Source organism: Geotrypetes seraphini, chromosome 15, assembly GCF_902459505.1.
Source record: "Geotrypetes seraphini chromosome 15, aGeoSer1.1, whole genome shotgun sequence".
NCBI classification, from domain to species: Eukaryota; Metazoa; Chordata; class Amphibia; order Gymnophiona; family Dermophiidae; genus Geotrypetes; species Geotrypetes seraphini.
The window spans coordinates 34,432,604-34,460,465 of record NC_047098.1 but is presented as its reverse complement, the minus strand read 5'-3'; the positions used below and the strand labels follow the sequence as shown (position 1 = coordinate 34,460,465).

General features: G+C 46.8%; 1 protein-coding gene across 1 annotated transcript in view; it reads left to right on the top strand.

Annotated features, from left to right (window-relative positions):
- GIT1 (GIT ArfGAP 1) overlaps positions 1 to 27,862 on the top strand; it is a 134,812-nt gene that overhangs the window by 53,859 nt on the left and 53,091 nt on the right. Inside the window, 2 exon segments of the mRNA XM_033921261.1 lie at positions 23,310 to 23,443; positions 27,673 to 27,785. Of these exon segments, the coding sequence (XP_033777152.1) occupies positions 23,310 to 23,443; positions 27,673 to 27,785 (247 nt within the window).

The window sequence follows — 27,862 nt, the reverse complement described above, 5'->3', positions numbered from 1 at the left end:
ATATTGTGACTGTTGGTGGATGCATTCTTTGGGAGTTTCATTGACTGTGGATGGGTGATGATTGCCTTTGGGGGAGGATTGCACTTTCTACACGCTGGCGAATCCTGAGGCTCGGGATTCGATGCAGCGCAGGGGAGGGGGGTGGGCTCTGGGGGGGTTAGGGCGGGGGGTGGGAAGGGGAAGGAGGGTAATAAGCTCTTCACGGTAGGTTCGTGGAATGTTAATGGACTTAATAGTCCGGGTAAGCGCAGTATTGTATATAAAGAGTTGGTACGCTTGCAATGGGATGTTTGTTTACTCCAGGAAACCCATTTGAGGCCTCGAGATGTAGCAGTTCTACAATCTCCCTATTTTGATCAAATCTGGACCCACCAGGGGTCGGTACCGGGGAAGAGGGTGGGAGGGGTGGCCATATTGGTTAGAAAGGGACTGGGTCTAGTGGTTCAACAAGTCTTTCGGGATGGGGCAGGGAGATGTTTGGCTATAGTGGCTACATTACAGGGCCGTCCCATCACTATTATAAATCTGTATGGTCCCAACACCGGTCAAGCAAAATATTTTGGGTCCCTTAGAACTGAATTGGTAGGTTTTGTGAAAGGATCTGTTTATCTGGGTGGGGATTTTAATGTTACACCGGATGTTCATCTGGATCACTCTGTGGGAGGGACTCGTTCTCCGACTAGGGCCTCTAGAAGGGCTCTTCTGTCTTTGTTTTCTTCTCTGGGCTTGGTAGACAGTTGGAGGTTGTCTCATCCAGCGCAGCGCTCTTACACTCATTACTCTCCTGCACATAGATCATATGCGCGAATTGATGGGGTATGGGTTCATCGTAATTCATGGGGCGGGATTCGACAGGCCGAAATTGGTGCTATCCAAATTTCTGATCATGCGCCAGTGTGGATAGCCTGTGCAGGTTACTGGGATGGGTAGGGACGTCGTTTTTGGAGACTTAATGAGTCCTTATTGAAAGATCCAGCTGTAATTCGAGAGGTGGGTGCGACCGTGGCTCAGTACCTTCAAAATAATGATAACAATACGGTCACAGATGCGACTTTGTGGGATGCACTGAAGGTGGTAGTACGGGGTGTTTTTATTAAATGAGGTGCTCGCCGAAAGCGTCTGCGGGCGCAGCGTTCTTTGGCACTTCATGAACAGCTGGAGCGATTGACGAAGTTACATCAGAGACACCAGGACCCCTTAGTATATGAACATCTTGTTAAGGTACGTGCGGAACTTTCCTTACTACAGATGGAGGAGTATGAGTTCTTGAGGTTGCGCTTACGCCAAATTGTTTATGAGTATAATAACACACCTGGAGCTCGATTGGCTCAACTTATTAAGCTGAAGCAGGTGAGAGCGACTATTACAAGGATTCGGGACTCTGCGGGCACTGTGCATTGTACTGATTCAGCTATTAGCTCCGTTTTCCTCGATTATTATTCAGACTTGTATCGGACTTTGGTGGGGCGAGATTCCACTGCCATTGAGGGGTACCTTTCTGCGTTACAGCTGCCACAGCTTTCGGACACTGATAGAGATTTGCTTAATGAGCCTATTGAATTAGGGGAAGTTCTGGGAGTTATTGCTAATTTGAAGTTGGGCAAATCGCCTGGGCTAGATGGGTATACTAATCAATTTTATAAACTTTTTCGTGAGATTCTGGCTCCATTGTTGGTCCGCGTAGCGAATGGGGTACAGGGTGGTTCCCCGTTGCCCAATTCGATGGGGGAGGCAGGGATTTCGGTCTTGCTTAAGCCGGGCAGAGATCCTATTGGGTGTGGGTCGTATAGACCGATTTCGTTATTGAATACTGATGCAAAAATTCTAGCGAAAGTTTTGGCTCTTCGTTTGGGTAAGGTACTGCCCTCTCTGGTACATTTGGATCAATCTGGTTTTGTTCAAAGGCAGCAGGTTTGTGATAATATTAGTCGAACGTTACATCTTTTGTGGGCCGCACGGCGGACTTCTGCAAAAATTGCCTTTTTGGCGATAGATGCAGAGAAGGCTTTCGATCAAGTTGCGTGGGAATTTTTATGGCAGATGATGCATCGGATGGGGTTGGGCTCTTTCTTTTTGGCTTGGGTGCAAGCCTTTTATAGGGCTCCTAAGGCTACCGTGCGTATTAATGGGATTTATAGCTAATTGTTTTCCATAGGGAGAGGCACTCGACAGGGTTGTCCCTTATCTCCTCTGTTGTTTGCTCTTTCTATGGAACCATTGGCTATTCGTATTCGGGAACATGGGGATTTATTGGGGGTGAAGGTTGGAGATCTTGAACATCGTTTAGCACTGTTCGCCGATGATGTGTTGTTGTATGTTCGGGACCCGGAGGTTTCATTGCCGATTCTTGTTGATCTTTTTTTGGAGTATGGGTGGGTTTCGGGATTTACGGTGAATATGGATAAATCTGAACTGTTGAGTGTTAATTTGGGAGAAGAGGACCAACCCCGTTTGGCTGTCCGGTTTCCTTTCCGCTGGGCTCCTGGGGTTATCCGCTACTTGGGGATTCGTTTACCTGCGGATTTATCCCAATTGTATACAGTTAACTAGGCGCGGATTATTCAACAGATCCGGAATGATATTCAATGCTGGAATGGGTTTTGGTTGTCCTGGTGGGGTCGCATAGCAGTTCTTAAAATGAATGTTCTACCCCGCTTGCTTTTTCTTTTCCAAACATTACCGATTTCGGTCCCTTCTCTAGTTTTGAAACAGTTGCATACTCTGTTTTTTCGTTTTATTTGGCAGGGGAGACCTCCTCGTATCTCTAGGGCCGCTTTGTGGGCGGCCAGGTCCAGTGGGGGGCATGCGGTACCAAATTTGTTTTGGTATTTCCAAGCCGCTCAATTACGACTTTTATTGGATTGGGAGATTGCAGATTATAAATTGGCAGTGCGCATGGAACAACAATTTGTGGGTCGCCCCTGTTTGAAGTATTTGCTTTGGTTTTCTTCCATTGGTGCTAGGAGGTTCGTGGTTCCGTGAAACCCGTTTCTGGAACATCTTTTGAAAGTGTGGTGTGATACCCGTCGACGTTGGGGGGGGGGGTGGTCCCGTCGATTTTTGGTGCGGTGCGGGAGGAGCCCCTGTTCCCAGCTGGAGGGGAGAGTTCTACATTTGTGCGGTGGGCACAATTAGGGTTGCATACTTTTTGAGATGTGCTTCAAAAGGGGGTCCTGGTGTCTTTTGAAACCTTCCGGCTTAGTGCTACCTTGCCCAGAGGAGATTTTTTGGCTTATTCTCAAATACGTCATTTTCTTCATTCTCGGGAGTGGGATCGGGGGTCCTTTCAGTCTATTGATCCCTTTGCTCACATGTGGTTCACTCTTAAGAGCCTTCCTAAGCCTATCTCTGTTCTTTACCAATATATTCGGGGCTCCTATTCCTTTCCGTCTCTCTATCAGCGAGCCTGGGAGGTGGATTTAAACTGTACATTTTCTGACCAGGAGTGGGCTCTGATCACTACTGAAGTGGGCAAGGCCACCTCTTGTGCACTCATTAAGGAAAATGCCTATAAAGTGGTACTCAGGTGGTATTATATGCTGGAACGTCTTCACCGTATGTATCCAGGTGTTTCAGCTTTGCGTTGGAGATGTGGGTTGGCCTTGGGGACATTTTTGCATATTTGGTGGGACTGTCCCGTTCTACAGCCTTTCTGGAGACAGGTGGTGGGGTGTTTATCACAATTGTTACAAATATTATTGCCTTTTTCTCCGCAGGGTTGCTTGCTAGGCCTTTACAATGTATGTTTATATTCATGGCAAACTAAGCTTCGACGTTGGGGCCTGGCGGCAACTACATGCTTGATTGCTGCTCATTGGAAGCAGGGTCTGGCGCCCACTTAATTGGATTGGACTGTAAAACTTCAGTTTATTTGTAATATGGAACTGTCTATAGCAAAGCGTCATGGCTATTATTATACTTATACCCGGACTTGGACACGAATACTTGATAAAATTGCATCTTTATCTTGAGCTTATTTCTGGGGGGGTGGGGTTTGAGGTCTGGGGGGGCTCTCCTGAAGAACTAACTGGGGGGCCCTCTTTGCTGGAGGTGGAGCTTGGGGGTGGGGGGGGGGTGGTTTATGGAGTGCTGGTTGCTGATGGGTATCAGGGGCTTGATTGTATAGTTGGGGTGATTTCTGTGACTTGTAGATCTATTCCTGTGCTCTTTGAATGCTGGCTGTATGTTCTGTAGTCCATGATATTCATATTATGGTTTGTATATTTTCAAAACTTTTCAATAAACATTTATTGATTAAAAAAAAAAAATATTACAGTATTCTTACAGACCAATAACCCTCCCACCCAAATTATTCTTTATCATTCAAGAATCTATAGATCTATCGTAATTCCGTAATTTACTACATATTTTAAACATAAAATTACACATTTATCCACTTAGACACATATTTTAAACTTATAATGTATCTTAAATAGAAAACTAGATATATTTTTCCTCAAGAAAAGCATTTTATTAAAAAAAAATCCCAGTTTAAATTTTTTTTTTTTAAATCAGATTTAAATAAAATCCATTTTTTTTAATCATTGACTTTTATCCACCCTGACACATAGGCCCTCTTTTACAAAGTATCGCTAAGCGTTTTAGCGCGGATTTAGCACACACTAAATCAACGCATGCGCTAACTTGCTAATGTGTCTGTAGGATAACATACACGCGTTAGCATTTAGCGCGTGTATAGCGCACACTAAAAAGCATAATGTACCTTAGTAAAAGAGGGGGATAGAAGCCTCCTTACTCATCGATGTTTGTTTAGCCACAAATAAGGAAGTCTAACAACACTGCTTTATATCTGGTAAATTGTCTTTTTGAAAACGATGGCTTAGCTCCTCTGACTTCATTATTTTATTCTTTGGTTGTGGTAATTGTGATTAACAACTTGGGAAGAGGCTTACCCCCCTTTTTTTTTTTTTACAAAACCGTAGCGCAGTTTTTAGTGCCGTCCCCTGCGGTAACAGTTCCGATACTCATAGGAATTCTATGAGCGTCAGAACTGTTACCGCTGCAGCCCGTGCTAAAAACTGCGCTACATTTTTGTAAGCGGGGGGGGGGGGGTAGTTTTATATTGGAAATTTTATAGGCCCCCTTTAATCAAGCTGCATTAGGGTTTTGTTTGTTTTTTTTAATTGCTGGCCGCTGCGGTAAAAGCTCCAGTGCTCGTAGAATTGGTACTTAGAAGGTGGGTTGGAGTTGAAAGCAGTTTCAAAGCAGTGGGCTTTTAGTCTGGATATGAATACTGCCAGAGACAAAGCCTGACCTGTCGAGACAGGCAGTTTGTTCCAGGCATACGATGCAGCAAGGTAGAATGGACAGAGTGTGAAGTTGGCTGTGGAGGAGAAGGGTACAGGTAAGAGAGATTTATCTGATGAGCGGAGTGCCTGGGAGGGAGTGTGGGGAGAAATGAGCCTTGAGGAGACTTTGAGCCCTATTGCTGGTGCTTCCTTCATTGCTGTTGTGAGCCCAGGGAAAAGGGCATCATAAATGAGGGAGGTAGATTAGATAGGGTTAACAGATTTTCCTTTTGTAAAATCCAGAACTCCTAGCCCCGCCCCAGGCCCACCCTAATCCTGTCCATCTTCATCCTAGCCCCGCCCTAACCCCCTGCCTTGTTGGGCATGATGATGCCATACGCGCTGGGTTTTGAATAGCCTTCTGGACCCCCGGACATGTCCTCAAAAGGAGGACGTCCGGAGAAATCGGGACATCTGGTAACCCTATAGATTAGAGGAAATACTTCTCTAGGTGGGAGAGAGAGAAGAGACAATGCTGAACTGGGGAAAAGGGAGGGGACAGAGTGGTGTGGAAGGGATGGGATCATATAAGGGGTAATGCTGGACTGTGGAGGGGTTAGAGAGAGAGAGAGGGGGGTGATGCTGTAGAGCAGTGGTCCTCAACCCTGTTCTGGAGGACCACCAGGCCAGTCGGGTTTTCAAGATAGCCCTAATGAATATGCATGAGAGAGATCTGCATATAATGGAGGTGCCAGGCGTGCAAATCTGCTCCATGCATATTCATTAGGGCTATCCTGAAAACCCGACTGGCCTGGTGGTCCTCCAGGACAGAGTTGGGGACCACTGCTGTAGAGGATTGGAAGGTGGAAAGAAAGAAGGGGCAGTGCTGGACTGGTGAGAGGGGAGAGAGGTGTTGGACAATTGGTGGAAAGGAGGGGAGAGAAGAGAGAAAGGGACATTGCTGCATGGTTGAAGGGTTAGGAAGAGAAAGGGGGAGATACTGAATTGATGTTGTGGGGGGGAAATGAAGCAAGAAGGGAGAGAACAAGGGAGGAGGACACTGAGTTATAGGTTGTGGGGGAGGCAGAAATCCTAGCACTGGTTCTGCATGCCATCAGCCTGATTTTCCAAGCACACATTATTATATTGCCAGTATAATTCACACTTTCTGAACTCCAGAAGGAGGCTCTCATTGGCACCATGCAAGAATTGAGATTGCTAGCAGTAAATCTGAGAGACTGAGATCATCTTCAACAGTGCTAGCTAAAGGGGTTGTGGTACCCTAATCCAAATGTTGCTCTGGTACCTCCTTCACCCATCTGTGTTGGCTCTTCCCCCCCCTTCCCTCCCATCCACCATACATCTTAAAACGTGTCTTTTAAAGGTTATTAGAAATGGCATCGATTTATACATGCAGCCTGCTGCCAGCCCAGGAGTCTTCCCTCTACTGGCGGTAAACAGGAAGTTAGGTCAGAGGGGATAGGATATGGCAGAGGAAAGACTCTGGGACCATCTACAGGGGACATATGTTCCCTGTAGATGATAAACTCTGAAATACACGTTTTAAGGCGAGTGTTTGTGTGTGTGTGGGGTGGGGGGCAATGTTGAGAGAGAAGGGTAAGTCCAGCAACTTCCTGAGGTTGTGGGAGAGAGTTGAGGGAGAGGGGGAGATGCAAGTTGTGGGGAGAGGGCTACACAGAGGCTCCTAAAATGGTGACAGTAGCAGCAGAACATTTTGGTACATGTAGGGCACCTTGAGCTAATGCCTTACTGGGCTGCTTGTTAAGCCGGCTCTGATCTTCAGCATACTCGGACTGAAGTGCATTCTTGTCATCCATGCGTGCTTTCTAGCCTAAAAAAAGAGGGCGTCCTTAGGGGTGGGTGGGATGAAAATTGAGAGACCAGCCCCAACAGTAGCCACATCCCCTGCAACCTGTCACAGGATCTATGAAGAGACACCATTGCAAATGTTATACCAGTCCTTAAGACAGAACTGTTGGAACTGAACCGCTACAAATCTCAGCACAGAAACTGCATGTTCACCGTGGTCACACTTACAAAATATGGATAGAGGCTTACCAACAACAGAAGTCAAAAAGGTAACTGGAAACCCCAGGATAGAGAATGACACAGGGACAAATTTGTCCCCATCCCCACAGGAACTCAATTTCCTGTCCTGTCCATTTTGTCGCTGCCCGTGTCCCTGCCCCATTCGAATAAGCTCTGCCTTAACCGCAAAAGCCTTGAACACTTATGATTTTAACGTGATTGAGACTTGTGCAGATGAGGACAGAGCTTAGGCATTGGTGGAATGAGGCAGTATGACATCACAGTCTGAGCTCTAGTATGTTTCTACTTATGATTTTAAAGTGTTTGAGGCTTGTGCAGGTGAGGATGGAGCTTAGGCATTGGTGGAATGAGGCATTATGACATCACAATCTGAGCTCTAGAATGTTGCTACTTATGATTTTAAAGTGTTTGAGGCTTGTACAGATGAGGACAGAGCTTAGGCATTGGTGGAATGAGGCAGTATGACATCACAATCTGAGTTCTAGAATGTTGCTACTTATGATTTTAAAGTGTTTGAGGCTTGTGCAGGTGAGGACGGAGCTTAGGCACTGGTGGAATGAGGCATTATGACATCACAATCTGAGCTCTAGAATGTTGCTACTTATGATTTTAAAGTGTTTGAGGCTTGTGCAGGTGAGGACGGAGCTTAGGCATTGGTGGAATGAGGCAGTATGACATCACAATCTGAGCTCTAGTATGTTTCTACTTATGATTTTAAAGTGTTTGAGGCTTGTGCAGGTGAGGACGGAGCTTAGGCACTGGTGGAATGAGGCATTATGATATCACAATCTGAGTTCTAGAATGTTGCTACTTATGATTTTAAGGTGTTTGAGGCTTGTGCAGATGAAGATGGAACTTGCAGCAATGGGGCATAAACAGGAAAAGAACTTATGGGGACCGGATGGTAAAATGAGTTCCCGTGGGGACGGGGAAAAATTTGTCCCCAGTGTCATTCTCTTCCCCAGGAAGCTGGATTTTGCCTGCTGTACTACACCAGACAAATAGAAACAGAAATGCAAAGTAGAACAATATCAGAGATGCTGCATCTTCAGCTTCCCAAAGCTGGCATATTAAAATCACCAGACCAAAACTAAAACATGTTATTTTTCTATCTTTATTGTTTGGACAGCTCAGCCTCTGTAGCCTCCCACGTTTTACAGGGGCTGAGTTCTTATGTGCCGGCTGCAGCGTGTGCCTCCCAGATTTTTGGCATTCTTTTCCTATTTTCTTTGTTTTGTTGTGTAAACCGCTTTGCAGTTTATGAGCAATGGGCGTTATAGCAAGATGATACACATCAACAAACATAAACACTCTTCCTTGGAGCTGCAGAGATTATGCTGGAGACGCTGCTTCTGCCATGGAGCGAGTTCTCTGGGGCTGATGCAGAAAGTTGCTGCGGGCCTGTCTGAGTGGTTATCAGGGCATTTTTCATTGAGCAACGCAAAAAGGGATGGATTTACAGGTTAAACATACATGATACATGATTTCAGTACACTTCCCCCTCCCGATTCGCAGTTTTAGGACTCGTGATTTCATAAAACTGGAATCACCCCCACCTCCCTCCCGTCTCCCGGACTTCCCTGGACCTTACCTGGTGGTCTAGCGGTCTTTTGGGGCAGGAGCGATCTTCCTATGCTCCTGCCCTGTGCTGATCACTCATCCAAAATGGCTGCCATGAGTTCCTGTCGTAGACTCAAGAGACTCCTCATTCCACCAATGCCTAAGCTCCATCCTCATCTGCACAAGCCTCAAACGCTTTAAAATCATAAGTAGCAACATTCTAGAGCTCAGCTTGTGATGTCATAATGCCTCATTCCACCAATGCCTAAGCTCCGTCCTCATCTGCACAAGCCTCAAACGCTTTAAAATCAGAAGTAGCAACATTCTAGAGCTCAGCTTGTGATGTCATAATGCCTCATTCCACCAATGCCTAAGCTCCGTCCTCATCTGCACAAGCCTCAAACGCTTTAAAATCAGAAGTAGCAACATTCTAGAGCTCAGCTTGTGATGTCATAATGCCTCATTCCACCAATGCCTAAGCTCCGTCCTCATCTGCATAGGCTTCAAACACTTTAAAATCATAAGTGTTCAAGATCTGTGTGGTTAAGGCTGAGCTTACAGGAATGGGGCAGAGACAGTGACAAAGCTCGCAGGGACGGGGAAATTGAGTTTCTGTGGGGATGGTGATAAATTTGTCCCCATGTCATTCTCTAGTTGTGAGTTCAATCCCAACCTGCTCTCTGTGACTCTGGGCAAGTCACTTAATCCTTCAGTTGCCCCAGGTACCACAGTTGGATTGTGAGCTTGCTGGGGCAAATTGGGAGAATACAGTACCTAATTTCTATTCAGTGGTTTGTAAACTGCTGTGGATTAATTTCTTCATGAAAAAGCAGTTAATAAATCCCAATAAATAAACTCTGAGTGCTGATGCCCATTTGTCAACAGTCCAGCACGTTAATCTTTTTTTTTTTTTTTCTCGCCTGCTTTTTTGTGGAAGCCAGAAAAAATTGCATGTCTTGTGTACTTGCAGTAACGGGAAGAAATGAGCATGAAATCCTCATTAAAATTGCCACAGAAGAATGAGCTAACCGTGTACTCCTCCTCAGACTCTGTTAAAGCTCTGGCATTGCACTCATTCCTCTTGTCCTCTGGGTACTTCTCTGCGTCTAATGTAGAATATCCAATACTTGAGACTTTTTGCACAGCTCATGCACAAAGCTTGTTTCTCTGTAATATATACACAATTTTGAGCAAAAGCCTAACCTCGCCTAGGTGGCGTAGCAAGGGTAGGATGTGCCCAGGGTGGTGGTGCTGTCCCCCCTCCCGGTCTCCATTCATGCCACACTCGCACCCTCCCTTCACACCCCGTATCTCATTAAAGCTTCTCCGGCCTGCTGCTCGCTCTGGTTTTCCCTCTGATGTCACTTCCTGGCTCCGTGACCCGGAAGTGATTTTAGAGGGAACCAGGCCAGCACGAGAAACAAGCTAGCGTAGTTGCTCGTGCTGGTAAAGTTTTTAAAGAGGGGCGGGGAAGGGAGGGCACAAGCATGGTACGGGGGGTGGGGATGGAGAGGTGCTGGTGTCACATGATCGTACTTCTTCAAACTGTAAACCAGTCTCACTGCCGTGTTCTGAACCAAAGTCAGTCTAGCCATATTTTTCTTAGTGCTCATCAAATAAACTATATTACAATAGTCTAATAGACCCAGAAGTAACGACTGAACTAAGATTTTGAAAGCAGCAGCTTCAAAATAGGATCTCATGGTGCACAATTTCCATAGAGTGTAGTATCCCTTTTGGACCACTGCATCTATCTGGTTCCTCATGGTCAAACATTGGTCGAGAACAACTCCCAATATTTTAATTGTTGGACTTATTGTATATGATGTTGAATTGATCTTGATTATTGGTTCAATGGTAGTCTTTTGTGAGGAAACATTAAAAAATTTGGTTTTGTCTTGATTCAATTTCAATTTGAATTCCTGCATCCAAAACTCCATCAAGTTCAACACTAACTCTATAAGTTGAGCACTTTTGGATAAAGCTATACTGCATGGAATAACTATCGATATATTGTCGGTGTAACTAAACAATTTTATACCCAGATTACTTAAAGAATGGCCCAATGATGATAGATACACATTAAAAAGTGTTGGAGAAAGTGGAGAGCCCTGTGGGACTCCATAGGGATTTTTCAAGAAAGCAGAAGATGTGCCATGAGAGCACTTTGCTCTGAATTCCTAGAGCATCCAAGGATTACACCAGTTTGTTATGGTCTACAAGATCGAAAGCACTACTCGGATCAAACTGAAGTATCAGCGTACTACCGCCCTTGCTCAAAATACTATTTAAATGGTCTATTAGAGTGGCTAACAGTGTCTCTGTACTAAAGTGGGTTCTAAAACCTGATTGAGAGTCATGTAACAAGGAATGTAACTCTTAAGTATTTTGTTAATTGAATTTGCACCAGCCCTTTCATGATCTTTATAGAAAAAATGCTATTGGTTGATAATTTGATGATAGTGAGATTGGAGTAATGATGATGTTACCCTCTTCTTGAGGAAATAAACCATTATCCAAGCAATCATTTATCCATTCTAGTACTTTCGTTTTAAATCCTAATAGTGCACAGGTCATAAGATTGTCAGGGCAGGAGTCTAACTTACAGTTCGATTTAGCATACCTGCAAAATAGTTTGGAAAAATCTGTCCAGTCTGGGTTGTCAAAGTTGGACCATGTTAAGTCCAAGGGGAATTTCTTCCTTTACCCCACCCAAATAATCTCTAGTGTTCTCTGGGCATGGGAAACATGACATTCGTAAGCCCATGATTTTTGATCTAAAAAAAGTTGACAGATCATTTGCAGTAGGTAATGGCAATTGAGATTGTTGTCAATTTTTTTGTTGTGTTAAACACCTTATTAACCAAATTAAATAATTTTTTTAATTGATATTAGTAGTGCCAAGTAGATCTTTCGTTTCTCTTATTTTTGATTTATACATCCTGACCTCCTTTTGCCATTTTTTTTTCTATAATTAGTTTAGATTTCCGCCATTTTCTTTCGAGTTGTCGTCCTATCCGTTTTCATTTCCAGTAATTCAGTATCATACCATTTGTTATCATCATCTAAGCGCCTTTTTATGATATGTTTAGGGGCAATTTCATCTAGAATTGAATTGGAAACAATTTTCCACTCTGATGGAAATTCTTTTATGTTATCAATTGAAGTTAAATCAACATTCTATTGGGTCAGATCTTTTCCTAGTAGAGAATTCTAATTTATTTGAATTGTTTTTAATATTAGATATCCACAATGAACATGCATAAGAAAGATTTACATGCAGTGGCTCCGTTGTATGCAAATTTATAAATTGTTGTGGTGCGGTGGGAAATATTTGCAGCATTTTACAACAACTTCATTCAGGACACGATGCTCTAAATTTCATAAGAATTGGCCGAGTTCTGTGGAAGATATGAAAAAAAACATTTTTGTGGGTTTTTTTTTTTTTCAGTTAAGTGTTAATGTACATTTAAAATTTTTAGACCCCCTTATAAACTGAATGCGTACTCTTGAATACAAGTCCTTAGCATTTAGCAAAGACTGTTTTTTTTGTCAATGTGGAAGTATTGATTTATTTGATGGTAGTTTCTATGAGTAAGAAGATTATATTTATTACATTAATTGTTGTAATTAAATCATTCTACTGGAGTACATTATGCATGTCCTAGAAAAGCTACTTTTAAGGAAGTCCTAGCCAGTGAGCAGGAAATACCTGGTCTCTCTGAAGGATTCAGAGTCTAGGCAGTAATCTTTCTGGGTAGCTATTAGAATATTATTGGTTCTTAAAGTAAATATAGTGCATGCAGCAGGTTCTTTGCAGAGGCAAATGTTCCTCCATTGTGAGCTATTCAATGTCTCTCTTTGTATCTTCAGCACTGTAGTATGAAATGCTCTCCTATCTTGTAATAAATCCTCTTGTTTCTTTGGGAGAACATGGCTTCCATTGATATGGGCTGGGAGGCTCTTCTGTACTGCACATCTACCAGGATAGGTCAATCAATACAATACAACTTCTTATACCCCGCAAATTTCATTATGGAATCATTGTGGCTTACAGCAAGTTGAGTTACATTTGCGATATAGCGTTATTGATGGCGAGTTCAGTATTGCCATGTTGTTTTAAGGATGTCTGTCTGTGGGAAGACGAGGGCTGGGAGGAGTTGAGTCTATTGGGTGAAGAGATATGTCTTTAATCTTTTCCTGAACAGGCAATGCGTGGGTAGTTGTTGCAGGTGGGCAGGTAAACTGTTCCAGATATGCGGTTCTATAAACTCGAAGGTGGAGTTAAAGATCCTTTTCCAAGGTACCCCTTGAGAGGACGGAAATGATATCTTAAACCGCTTGTTGTTAGGGCTGGTTGAAGCCAGTAAGAGCTGGTTGTGCAGCACTAACAGGGCAGAATGTAGCAACTGTGGTCTCCTGTTTTTTTTTTTTAAACAGAGAAGGGAAGGAAGAAAAAATTGAGACCCAGTCAGACCCTCTAGCAGTGGAGGGAGGGTGAGGCAGGGACCTGGGGGGCCCCCAGGTGTAACCCCTAAAGCCAGCACCGTTCAGCCGGACATCCCTGTCTCACTAAAGAGAAAATCTCAACAGGAGAAATAGCATTGCCAGCTCACTGAAGAGAAACCTCAACAGGAGAAACAGAATGGCAGTCTCACTGAAGAGGAACCTCAACAGGAGAAAATAAAGTTCCAGTCACAGCTAGAATCCAGGAGCTAGTTGAATAGCGACCATCACCTGCTGGGAGATAGAGCATACTGGAGATACAGGAGGAGTGCTAGCCAATAGGACCACCTGTTAATCAATTTCTCTATCTCCGCCTGCTGGTAGATGTGTGCTATCCCGTTGGTGTCTGGATTCATCTGCTGCATCTAAAGGAAAGAAAATTAACAGGTAAGAACATAATTTTTCCATCATGGTAAAAAGGCTTTTGGAAAGTTGCCCATCCTATACATGGGCAAAAGTATGCATTGTTGTAGAACATCGTGTAGACTTCTACTAACGAGAGTATTCCAGATGATGGGGTTAGTCAGAAGGCAACATGTTTTCCATAGAAAATGTACTAACAGAAAAAGAAGAGTTGGAAAAAGTGTCCACAAAGGTTTGCATCTCCCCTTTGATTTTCCCAGGGTAGTTTTCTCATATAATATTACTTTACCTTTTGGAAATAGCAGCAAAGGCTGCAGGTAAAAAACATCTGTGGGCTTTGGATTTTGCCCCCAGTGTGTAGTTATTATCCCATCCTGAGATTTAGGCAGATTTCCCAGTGCAGGCTGCATCGTGCTTATGGGCCACATAGACTCGGTCCCTGTAGCAGTTCAGTGATAGGGCTGCTCTAGCTTTCATTGGTACTCCTCCACAAGTTTTGTTTCCAAGGCAACCCTGATAACACACCTCATCATCGTCAGACATGTCAACAGGCCTTAGGTTTATAAGTCTCATAGGAAATATTTTTCCTCAGTGTATGGCCACAACAATATTTTATTGTCAACATTAATATTCCTTTTGCTCCCTCCCCCCCCCCCATCCCACAAGCACTTGCAGCTCAGCATGTCCAACATTTGCCCTGAAAATAGCAAGGACAGCTCAAGATCAAATATTGAATATGTTATTGTCAGGCTGGATGGACCATGCAGGTCAATATGTGCCATCATCTTCTAGATGGTTTTTGAAGAGCCAAGTGTTCTTCCCTTTATTGAACTCTATGAGCGTCAGGAACAGCGCGGGCTGTTCAGCGCTGCTTACCGCACTAAAAACTGCTAGCGCAGTTTCGTAGAAGAGGGGGGTTAGTTGTGGGGATGGGCGGGAATGGAATGGATTTTAGCAGACTGAGTTAGATTCCAGTGAGAATGGGCAGAGATGGGTGAAATTTATGCCCCTATGTAACGCTCTATTTATTCTCAGGTCAGGTTTTCAGTATTCTGGTCAGCTCGAGATGCTAAAGAGGCAGGATTTGCAGCTCCTGTGGAAGAAGAAAGGGAGTCCCAGTTGTCATGCAGTGGGGACACCTAGTGGCTGGATTTAGGATCCATGATCACAGAGTTCTAGAAAGAACCCTGATGCATGGCTCCTGGCTGAGGAGACTGTTATACAGTGTCTGGGCTCAAGGGTATAAAACTCCCAGAAGGAAAGCCTCTAGTGCTAAGTGCCAATTCCTAGTTTGAAAACCTGACTAGGAGGAAACTGCTGAATGAAAAGAAAGGGTACTAGGCAGCTTCTCCCTTCACTGTTGCAATAAAATGATGTAGAGGCTGGGGGCCTGATTCTCAAAACCACCCTACATCCGCGCAACTCATTTGGTTTAATTGGTGATAAACGGCACAGTAATTGGCCCCATTGTTTAAAACCAATTAAAAATTTTAAAAAAAGTAGTCGCCCTCAGGTACCTACAGAAAACACCATCCAAGTCTCGTCTATAGATTTGCCTACCGGTGCCGATGTGAAAAGTGAGTGTGGTTTGCACCAGAAGTGGCTATAGGCATCAGTAGGCGCCTCTGTAGATGTGCTTCTCGTCACAGGTAGGTGCCGTAAATGTAGGCCTGTAAAACCCTGGCCTACGTTTCTGGAACCTTCTTTTGACATGGCCGTGATTCTGCAAACAGCGCTGCTTTTGTAGGCTGCCGCCGATAATGGCATCGTTTGCAGAATCTGGCCCGGGATCTACAAGTGGTGTGAGCGGCTAGTCTCTTACTGGTTGGTGCTTTTGGTATGATGTGTGGGATTCAGTATTGTCATCCTGTTACACCCCATGGCAGTTGCTCTTCTGACCCTTATTTTGGGAGGACTGTATGAACCGAATTCTTCATCAGCGGGGGAAAGGGTCTGATGAAGAAGCAGTCTTTTTTCAGTTGTGATAGCAGAGAATAGGAAGCCTCTAGAAGTACAGAGGTTCATTCCGGGGTTCAGGCGAGGGGTGTTTAAGGTTAGGGTGTAACCTTTGTCTCCCTAACTAGGGTGCATGCGATGAAGCTACTAAGTAGCAAATTTAAAACAAACCGGAGAAAATATTTCTTCACACAATGTGTAGTTAAACTCTGGAATTTGTTGCTAGAGAATGTGGTGGAATCAATTAGCTCAGCAGGGTTTAAAAAAGACTTGGATAATTTCCTAAATGAGAAGTCCATAGGCTATTATAGAGATGGCTTGAGGAAATCCACTTATTCCTAGGATAAACAGCATAAAATCTGTTTTACTACTTGGGATCTAGCTGGGTACTTGGGACCTGAGTTGGCCACTGTTGGAAACAAGATACTAGTAGGCTTGATGGACCTTCAAACTGTCCCAGTATGGCAATTCTTATGGCACCCATGACAACACCTCCAGCCCTCCCATAGGTAATACATTTGCTAATAAAACACACTGACACCAATCCTGTGGTATCAACTTGGCTGCAGAATAACTTAGACAAAAACATTTACATAGCAACATAGAAACATGATGGTAGATAAAGGCCAAATGGCCCATCTAGTCTGCCCATCCACAGTAACAATAAATAGGGTACCCAAGCCAGTCCAAGATCTTTGCAGGCTAACAGTGACATCCTACAATCCACTACCAAATAAGCAAGACTGCCATGCAGTTTATTCATTCATAAGAATAGCCTTACTGGGTTAGACCCATGGTTCATCTAGCCCAATATCTCGTCTTCACAGAGGCTAATCCAAGTGATGTAGGAAGGCGGGTCCAGCCCAAGGCATATATATCTTTATCCCAGGACAAGCAGGCAGGTATTCTCACTAGTGGGTGATGTCATCCGACAGAGCCCCGATACGGACATGTCTTGCTTGAAGAAACTCAGAAGTTTCGAGATGCCCGCACCGCGCATGCGCCAGTGCCTTCCCGCCCGATGGTCCGGGCGTGTCTCCTCAGTTCTTTTTCTTCCGCGGAGCTGAGAAGTCTATCTTCAATTTGCGCCCATTGAATCTCTTTTTTTGCCTTCTATTTTGCCGCGGGTTGAGTTCTTTTGGCTCTCCTGTGCATTTATTTCTTTCTTTGATTTCTTTTTTCAAAAAAAAAAAATTTTTTTCCTTCCGATACCGGGTCGGCCGCGAGCCTGGGGCCCCGCGCCTTCGACCTTGCGGCGGAGCTTTTCCGGCCTATGTCCCGGCCGATTACCAGTTTCAAAAAGTGTAGCAAGTGCCAGCACGCGATTTAGCTCACGGACCCTCATCGACGCTGCTTACAGTGTCTGGGACCGGATCACTTCCCGAAATCGTGCCGGCCTTGCTCCACTCTGACGGCGAGAGCGTTTAAGCGCCACTGTCTACTGTGGGAGTCCATGTTCAAGATGGAAGCTTCATCGGATCCTGCAGCTTCGACATCGACGGGTGCTTCGACTCCTTCAGCGAAGCCCTCTGCCTCCCCGGCTGCATCGGGCCTCCTGAAACCGGCATCGTTCACACCGGTTTCGGCCCCGGCTTCGGCGCCGGTGCCTTCCTCCGTCTCCTCGGAGCAGGTATCGACCCCTACAGTTCCACCGGTGGTGCTCAAGGTGCCGAAGACTGGCAAGCAGAAGCACGCAGCACCGAAGGAGCGCGGAGACCGTGCGGAAGGGCCCCCTTTTGGTGCGGATCCCTCCATATCGGCTTCGTTGCGGTCCCTTCTGGAGGCTCAGTTCGTGGAGCTCATGCAGACCATGGGGCCTCGACTGATTGCCACCATCCAGGGTGACCTCCCAGCTTCGGCTTCGAGGGGCGGACCGCCCCCTTCTCCTCCTCCTCGCCGCACGACCTCGTTGCTCGGCGAGGAGGAGCGGCAAGCGGTGTCCGGGTCCTCGAGGAGTCCTCCGTTAGTGCTGTGCCTCCTTTGGAACCGATTCCCTCGAGGAGGGCCTCCCTTAGTGATATGCCTCCCTTGGAGCCCATCCCCTCGAGGAAAGCCTCGTTTAGTGACCTGCCTCCCTTGGAACCGATTACTCCGCCCCATGACTCAGTGTGGCGTCCACCTTCGGGGCCACCCAGTCCTGGGCATAGCAGGAAGCAGGACGAGTTCTTCCGAACCCCCTATCAAGCCTGGGCGGCGTCAGGGAAGGCACCGACTCTTCCGCCTCTGCGATCGACGGCATCGAGTCCGATCTGCTCCTTGGAGGCGTCTGACCCAGTTTCTCACAGACGGGCTCGATCTCCTTCCAGGCATCGATCCAGACATTCTTCAAAGCATTCCTCTCGGCACTCGACCGTCTTGCCTCAGAAGAAATTGCCTCGGTTGGGGTATGCTGCTTCGACTGGGTCTCCTCCTCCGGGCCTGGAGTTCGAGGACCCCGAGGTTTTCTACTCGTCCTGTTGCTCGCAGGCCTCTCTGGAGCCTGAAGCCTCTTCTTCTTCTAGTCCGTCTCGCAGACCGGCGACAGCGGACCAACTGTCCTTTTCATCGTTCCTCAGGCAGATGGCAGATGACATGGACATTACTCTCGATGCGGGGTCTCGATATTCCAAGGAGTACCTCGATACCATGCACTTGCCTCGTCCTCCGGCAGAGTCCTTGCGGCTTCCCCTGCACAAGCTCCTCGACCAGACCTTCATGCGATGCTTCGAGTCTCCTTACTCTATCCCTGCGGTCCCTGGCAAATTGGATGCGCGGTACCGCACGGTGCATCATAAAGGCTTCGAGGGTCCTCAGCTTTCTCACCAGTCCCTCCTGGTCGAATCTTCGCTCAAGCGGTCTCATCCTGGCCAGGTCTATGCTTCAGTGCCTCCGGGCCGCGAGGGCAGAACCATGGATAAGTTTGGTCGACGCATCTATCAGAATTCGATAATGGCGTCTCGAGTCCTGAATTACAATTTCCCCTTTGCAGCCTACTTGGAATTTTTTCTACCTGTGCTTCGGAAGTTCACACCATACATCGAGTCCCAGGCTAGGTTTGAGTTTGAGGAAGTGGTTGCTTCGCTGTCCCAACTTCGGCTTCAGTTAATGCAATCTGCCTATGATGCGTTCGAGCTCTCAGCCCGAGCGGCGGCCTGCTCGGTGGCGATGCGCCGGTTGGCCTGGTTGCGGACCATTGATATGGACCCGAATCTTCAGGACCGCCTGGCGAACGTCCCGTGTGCTGGGGCGGATCTTTTTGACGAATCCATTGAGGCTGTCACGAAGAAGTTGTCTGACCACGAAAAGTCCTTCCAATCTATCCTTCGGCCGAAGCCTAAGCCTCAGCAGTCTCGACCTTCTCGTCCGCCGTTGATTTATCAGAGGCGTTATCAGCCGAGGCAAACTCCACCTGCGAGGCAACCGGCGAAGCGTCAGCCTCCCCAGAAGGGTCAGCCTAAGTCTCAGTCGCCTGCTGTCCCTAAGACCACTCAGCCTTTTTGACTGTCTCGTCGAGGGCATAACCAACCTCGTTCTGCCTCCCCCTGTTTTTCCCATCGGAGGGCGCCTCCATCATTTTTATCATCGCTGGGAGGCCATAACAACCGACCTCTGGGTCCTTACTATCATCAAGGAAGGATACTCTCTTCATTTCCATCGGGTTCCTCCGGACCACCCTCCAAGAGAGTATCCTTCCAACTTGATTCAGACCGCCCTTCTTCTTCAGGAAGCTCAGGCTTTGCTCCGGCTTCGTGCCGTGGAGCCGGTTCCGACGGACCATCTGAACCAGGGGTTTTACTCCCGGTACTTCCTTGTTCCGAAGAAGACGGGCGACCTGCGACCCATTTTGGACCTCAGGGTCCTCAACAAATTCCTAGTCAAAGAGAGGTTTCGCATGCTGACACTTGCTTCTCTCTACCCCCTCCTCGAGCAGAACGACTGGTTATGCTCTCTGGATCTCAAGGAGGCCTACACTCATATTCCCATTCATCTGGCCTCTCGCAAGTTCCTCAGATTTCGGGTGGGACATCTCCATCTACAGTATCGAGTGCTTCCATTCGGCCTGTCTTCGTCCCCCAGAGTCTTCACCAAATGTCTGGTGGTGGTGACCGCGGCCCTCCGGAACCAAGGTCTTCAGGTATTCCCCTACCTCGACGACTGGCTGATCAAGGCTCCCTCGGCCTCGGGGGTCCTCTCAGCGACCCTGTCAACGATTCTGTTCCTGCAGAGTTTGGGATTCGAGATTAACTTTCCCAAGTCTCATCTACAGCCGACCCAGTCTCTTCCCTTCATCGGGGCTGTCCTGGATACCGTACGTCTCAGAGCATTCCTTCCTTCTCAGCGCATGGATGCTCTTCTTCATCTCTGCCAGTCTGTGTCTTCTCGCCAGACCATCTCAGCGAGACACATGATGGTCCTCCTGGGCCACATGGCCTCTACAGTTCATGTGACGCCGTTTGCCAGACTCCACCTCAGAATTCCTCAGTGGACCCTGGCATCTCAGTGGACTCAGGTGTCTGATCCGTTGACTCGACACATCACAGTCACTCCTGCTCTTCGGCAGTCTCTGCTCTGGTGGATGATCTCTTCGAATCTATCCAGAGGTTTGCTGTTTCATTCTCCTCCCCACCAGAAGGTTCTCACAACCGATTCCTCGACCTATGCCTGGGGAGCGCATCTGGATGGGCTTCGCACTCAGGGATTCTGGACCTGTGCGGACCGACTCCATCAAATCAATCTTCTGGAGCTCAGAGCCATCTTCAATGCTCTTCAAGTTTTTCAACATCTGCTTCACGACATGGTGGTCCTCATTCGCACTGACAATCAGGTCGCCATGTATTATGTCAACAAGCAAGGGGGCACGGGCTCGGCCTCCCTCTGCCAGGAAGCTCTCAGAGTCTGGGATTGGGCGGTTCGCCACAACACCTTCCTCAAAGCTGTCTACATTCAGGGGAGGGACAATGTCTTGGCGGACAAACTGAGTCGTCTTCTCCAGCCTCACGAATGGACACTCCACTCCAAGCCCCTTCATCAGATCTTTGCTCAGTGGGGAACGCCTCAGATAGATCTCTTTGCGGCTCCCCACAATTTCAAGCTGCCTCAGTTTTGCTCCAGGATCTACGCTCCTCATCGCCTCGAGGCAGATGCTTTTCTGCTGGATTGGGGGAATCGCTTTCTGTATGCGTTTCCGCCATTCCCTCTCATTCAAAAGACTCTAGTCAAACTGAAGTCCGAACATGCCACCATGATTCTGATAGCTCCTCGGTGGCCCAGGCAACCTTGGTTCTCCCTTCTACTTCAACTCAGCAGCAGGGAACCGTACCTACTTCCAGTGTTTCCTTCACTGCTTACTCAGCATCAGGGGTCTCTGCTTCATCCCAACCTGCAGTCTCTCCACCTGACAGCTTGGTTCCTCTCAACGTAACTCTGCACCAGTTTTCCCAGGCGGTGAGGGATGTCTTGGAGGCTTCCAGGAAGCCTGCTACTCGTCAATGCTACTCCCAAAAATGGACTAGATTTTCTTCATGGTATATTTCCAATTCTAAGGAGCCTCAGCGAGCCTCCCTATCCTCTGTTTTGGACTATCTTTTACATCTGTCTCAGTCTGGTCTCAAGTCGACATCTATACGAGTCCACCTGAGTGCTATTGCGGCTTTCCATCAGCCTCTACAAGGGAAACCTCTCTCTTCTCATCCTGTGGTTTCCAGATTTATGAAAGGACTTTTTCATGTCAGTCCTCCTCTCAAACCGCCTCCAGTGGTTTGGGATCTAAATGTTGTCCTTTCTCAGCTTATGAAACCTCCTTTTGAGCCTCTGAGCAAGGCTCCACTAAAGTTTCTCACTTGGAAAGTGGTTTTTCTGGTGGCCCTCACATCTGCTCGCAGGGTCAGTGAGCTTCAGGCCTTGGTGGCGGACCCACCTTTCACAGTATTCCATCATGACAAGGTGGTCCTCCGCACTCACCCGAAATTCCTGCCTAAAGTGGTCTCTGAATTTCACCTCAACCAATCCATTGTGCTTCCAGTGTTCTTTCGAAAGCCTCATTCTCATCCTGGAGAATCAGCTCTTCACACTCTGGACTGTAAACGTGCTTTGGCTTTCTACTTGGATCGCACCAAACCACACAGAACTGCTCCTCAACTTTTCGTCTCCTTTGATCCAAACAAGTTGGGACGACCTGTATCGAAGCGCACCATCTCCAACTGGATGGCGGCTTGTATCTCTTTCTGCTATGCCCAGGCTGGATTACCCCTTCCCTGTAAGGTCACAGCACATAGGGTCAGAGCAATGGCAGCCTCTGTTGCCTTCCTCAGATCGACACCGATTGAGGAGATTTGTAGGGCTGCCACTTGGTCCTCGGTTCATACATTCACCTCTCATTATTGTCTGGATACTTTCTCCAGACGGGATGGGCAGTTTGGCCAAACTGTGTTACAAAATTTGTTCTCCTAAGTTGCCAACTCTCCCTCCATCCCATTGAGGTTAGCTTGGAGGTCACCCACTAGTGAGAATACCTGCCTGCTTGTCCTGGGATAAAGCAATGTTACTTACCGTAACAGTTGTTATCCAGGGACAGCAGGCAGCTATTCTCACGTCCCACCCACCTCCCCTGGGTTGGCTTCTCTGCTAGCTACCTGAACTGAGGAGACACGCCCGGACCATCGGGCGGGAAGGCACTGGCGCATGCGCGGTGCGGGCATCTCGAAACTTCTGAGTTTCTTCAAGCAAGACATGCTTGCAAGATGTCCGTATCGGGGCTCTGTCAGATGACATCACCCACTAGTGAGAATAGCTGCCTGCTGTCCCTGGATAACAACTGTTACGGTAAGTAACATTGCTATTTTGGCCATACCCAGCATCTACACACTGAAGCTAACTAGCTATGTATTAATTGGATTTTGCTCACACCTTTTTGAATAGTAGGCCAAGGTGAGTTACATTTAGATTCACAAGGTATTTTAATTCAGGTATTCTAGGTTAAGGTACTTCCACCATGCTGCGATAATGAAAAGACTGAACATGTTATCAGTGTGGGTGGTTGGATGGGGTAGTCGCTCTTTCAGTGTCCTGACTCACAATGGTGCTCACAGAAATCAAGAGGCTTTTAATCCCCTCCCCCGTAGGGTGCCCTAGGCCATGGTGGGAAAGTCTGTCCTTCACGTTCTGGGTGACCTCTGAAATCTAGCCCCAGGCGTGGGTGTTGGGGAGCAAGAGGCCATGAAACGAGACCCTTTAACCAGTCAGGGCCCTGGAGAAAGAAACCTCATTAATGTCCTGCTGTGTTGACTTAATCACTGGTTTGGCGAAACTGGAATAAATATAGAGCCTCTGTCCTGAGAGAAAGGGCACTTAACATCAACCGCAGCACAAAAGGACAGTTTGGATGTCACAGAATAACGACTGGGTTGATGAATGGCCCAGGGTCTCATTTGCAAGGTATGGGCAGCTGCAATTGATGTGTGTGTGTTTGTTTTCAAAATGTGACTTTTGGGTTTCAGTAGCTTTGGATTACTCACTGTTGGAATTTCAGAGGGGTGCTTTGGCTTTAATAATTTGCACTGTGTATTTATGGGTAAGTGAGTGGCATCCTCCCTGGTCTTTCTGATTCTCTTGCCGTGTCTCCTGCAGATCCTGGCTGGGCCTCAATAAACCGGGGTGTCCTTGTTTGTGATGAGTGCTGCAGTGTGCACCGCAGCCTGGGCCGCCACATCTCAATTGTCAAGCATCTCCGCCACAGCCCTTGGCCCCCCACTCTGCTTCAGGTAGGTAGAGTGCGGGAGGGGTGGAAGATGTAGACATAAACCCTACGGGATGCCCCTGTACCCTGAATTAATGGAGGCTTGGTATGAGTGCTGTCTGTAGGAGGGATAATATGAAACTGGGAAGAGAGGAAGGCAGCCCAACCCTAGATCTTTGTCATTTACTATGAGATGGTTAAAACTGTATCGAAATGGAATTTTAAGATGTTTACACCTGAACATAAAGCCATTTATGGTGGAACTTCCTCTTATTTGGATCCTTGGTGACTTTTCTTGTTCTTGTTTTCTTCAATCCTCTCTTGTGTTTTGTGATTCCTGCCCTAAATTCTGCCCGCCTTGCATCCACACGACATAAGCTATTGTAGCTGACTGGAGGCCAGTTCTGATTTTTCTCTGTGTGGCCACTATAGTGGAACTCCCTTTCGGCCTAGTTGCAGCTTGAACCATTGTAAACCAGGCTCAGGGCAGCTCATAAGAGCCAGCTTTTTTTCTATAGTCTTGGGTGACACCAACTGAGATGGGGTGTGGGGGTAGCACCTACCAGTCAATTTTCTCTGCTTTCTCTCATCTACACTGTCTTTTTTTTTTTCTCTCTCTTTTTTGGGGTTTTTATAGTTCATTTCCACCTCTCTATTTAATTCATTCTACACTGCTTTGCTGCAATAATCAAAAGGCAGTGTATCAAATGAGCAGCATAAACATACAGTAGGCGGAAACTGCTTGCCTTAAAATCAGTTTGTCTTTCTACCAATAGCAGAGTGGAGGAATGTCAGACCAGAACCTCTTCTCATATCATGAAGGAGGAGAACACACAGGGCTATCTGAAACCGTGTTCAGGCTATGAGCAGTCAGACCGGCCTCTGAATCTCTAGAAATACCAAACACATTGCCAGGAGCAAGTCCTTCCTTTCCAGGAATGGCAACCTTGCCAGTAAAGTGCCTGGAAGCAGAGAGAACCGTGTTGCTGACACAGCCTCAAGGACATTCTCTTGACTGGAGAGGGAGGGCGATTTGCCAATAATGTGAAGGGAGGGAACCCTCTGGAATGTGGGATTGAAAGATATGTGGCGTTTCTCCCTGAAGCATACACACAATCCATTTCCAGCGTCTGCGGCATCCAGTTCTTGACTTCACCTGTAAATATCACAGTGCCCAGGCTTTCCACAGGAGGGAGAGATGTAGGTGTCTGTCAAACACCATAGCACACTCCGTGTTGGCACATATCGTGTGGGGGTCTGTGCAATGTGCGGAGCAGTATGTGAAGCCGTTTTCACACTGTAGGGTGCTGAAATGGATTTCTACAGTAAATAAGGTGGACCTGGAGTCTCTAAAAATAAACCCTTGTGGGTCAGTTCAGGTACAAGCATTTTGTATGCGAAAGTGCAGTTACTCATGTACCATTCTATAAGGTGGCGTATAAGCACCTTAGCGCACAGCTGCAAGGGGATGGACAGCGCACGGGAGGGCCACGAGTGGGTCTCCAACTTATGCACTTACAGAATATTATTATTTACGTGCTTTGCATGGTGCACGTAAGTGCCTCCATTTGCCTGCCAATTGGCCTGGCGTAAATGTTAATGCCTAAATGTAGGCAGGCCAATTTGGGTTTCTGCTAGTATTCTGTAAAGGCTTCTTGCGCACAGATGCCATTATTGAATCTGTGTTCAGCACATGGCATCAGCATGCCTAACTAGAGGTACCAAGTTATCGAATTATCCCCCCCCCCCCCACCCCCTTGCAGTGCATTTTTTTTCCTTTCTCTTTTTAATATGATGCGTACAGCCACAATACAGTAGAATTCCAATTCCATAACTATCCGGGTATGTGGGAACTGGGGTCCAAAACGATTCACTGTTTTTTCATGCTCTGCCTCAAAGCAAGCGTGGCATTGAGTTTAAGTTATGCTGTATGGCATTTAAAACCCTATATGGAGATGCACCTGATGGCTCCCCTAGATTTACCGAACTACTACTACTACTACTATTAATATTAGGCAGATCCATAGGTCACCACAATGCTGACCGATTAACCCTATCATTTCCATCTATGAAAGATACAAAACATTTTAAAAAAAAACCCCACTGCAAATCTTTTAACTATCAGATTGCAGGAGTATAGAATTCACTTCTGTGGAGATGCATGATACCAACATGTACACTACATTCCGTAAATACTTGAAAACATGGCTTTTTAAAAACCTCTTGAAGGATCTAATATGATCTAGATTTCACACTGAAGGACTACTTGATGCAACGAGAATGCTATCGGTAACCCTCACTGTTAATATCACTGTTTCTGAAAGCTTTGTTAAGGATGTAAATAGATTCTTATCTGTGTGGTAGGCGCTACCCCCATGCCCCATCTCAGGTGGTGTCACCCAAGGCTATAGAAAAAAAAGGTGGCTCTTATGAGCTGCCCTGAGCCTGGTATACAATGGTTCAAGTTGCAACTAGGCCGAAAGGGAGTTTCACTATAGTGGCCACACAGAGACTGGCCTCCAGTCAGCCACAGTAGCTCGAGGAATGGGCATCGACATGGCAGATGAGGTTCAACGTGGATAAGTGTAAAGTGATGCATGTTGGTAACAAAAATTTCATGCACGAATACAGGATGTCCGTGGCGGTACTTGGAGAGACCTCCCAGGAAAAGGACTTGGGAGTTCTGATCGACAAGTCGATGAAGCCGTCCACACAATGTGCAGTGGCAGCAAAAAGGGCAAACAGAATGCTAGGAATGATAAAGAAGGGGATCATGAACAGATCAGAGAAGGTTATCATGCCATGGTACGTCCTCACCTGGAGTACTGCGTCCAGCACTGGTCGCTGTACATGAAGAAGGACACAGTACTACTCGAAAGGGTCCAGAGAAGAGCGACTAAGATGGTTAAGGGGCTGGAGGAGCTGCCATACAGTGAAAGATTAGAGAAACTGGGCCTCTTCTCTCTCGAACAGAGGCGATTGAGAGGGGACATGATCGAAACATTCAAGGTACTGAAGGGGATAGACTTAGTAGATAAGGACAGGTTGTTCACCCTCTCCAAGGTAGGGAGAACAAGAGGGCACTCTCTAAAGTTGAAAGGGGATAGATTCCGTACAAACGTAAGGAAGTTCTTCTTCACCCAGAGAGTGGTAGAGAGCTGGAACGCTCTTCCAGAGGCTGTTATAGGGGAAAACACCCTCCAAGGATTCAAGACAAAGTTAGACAAGTTTCTGCTGAACAAGAACGTGCACTGGTAGGGCTAGTCTCAGTTAGGGTGCTGATCTTAGACCAGAGGGCCGCCGCGTGAGCGGACTGTTGGGCATGATGGACCACTGGTCTGACTCAGCAGTGGCAATTCTTATGTTCTTATGTCATGTGGATGCAAGGCAGGCAAAATTTAGGGCAGGAATCACAAAACTTATATGTTATTTGTAACCCGCTTAGAGCTCTGCCCTGTGAGGATTTGACGTGATATAAGCCTACGCATAACATAACATTTTAGACCAGTTCCACTGCTATTCTTCCTTGTCAATTGCTTTTCTCTCCAGCAGTGGGGAAGCCGCCTTCACCTCTCCATCTTCAGGAGGGTTTACCCCCACCCCCTGCCCCCTCCAGATTTCCACCAACCACCCCCTCCATTAACAGAGGACAGCCATAACTGGAGCTGTAAACCATCAATGTGCTTGTGGTGTTTGTGCTGCTGGGGAATCTCGTTGCATGCATGTGCTTACCATGTGTGTTGCTGGTGACACTGAGAGAAGGCAGAAGGTCCATGGGAATTACTCTAGTTTACAAGAACTTGCATCAGCCCTGCCTCCCTTCAGGGAGCCTGCTTATTTACTGCAAATCAGAGGAAGGAGATACCTAGGGATTCTCTGAAAGATTCTACTTTTCTTTTTTTGTGTGTGTATGTGGGGGGGGGGGGGGGGGGGAGGTAGCGGAGGAAACAAATGGTGCTTAAATAAGGGAACAGGATGACAGAGTTGGATCTGTCATAGCACTGGTGTAGGATTCACGGGGAGTGAATCTGACCATTCCTGGCACACATACATAGGCTTAGCTTTACCTTGCAACAGCTCCTGCTGTCCCAGTGCCGAGACCCTCCCTCCACCCTCCCCCAACTCTGCCCTGCAGCACCTCCCATTCTTCCAGTACTGCAGTTTTCTACCTCGGGTGTATTGGTTTTCTCTTTGCTGTGTTCTCTACGGTGCTGGGTTGGGATGCTTATGGCAATTTATGTGTACATTTTCTAGATGGTGCATACGTTGGCTAGTAACGGTGCAAACTCAATCTGGGAGCACTCTCTTCTGGATCCAGCACAGGTGCAGAGTGGACGACGCAAAGCAAATCCTCAGGACAAAGTCCAGTGAGTATTGGTGCTTCATTCGAGCCTCGCAGCAGTGATGACGTGTGTCGAAAGGCTGGTTAAAAGTCATGCTAAAG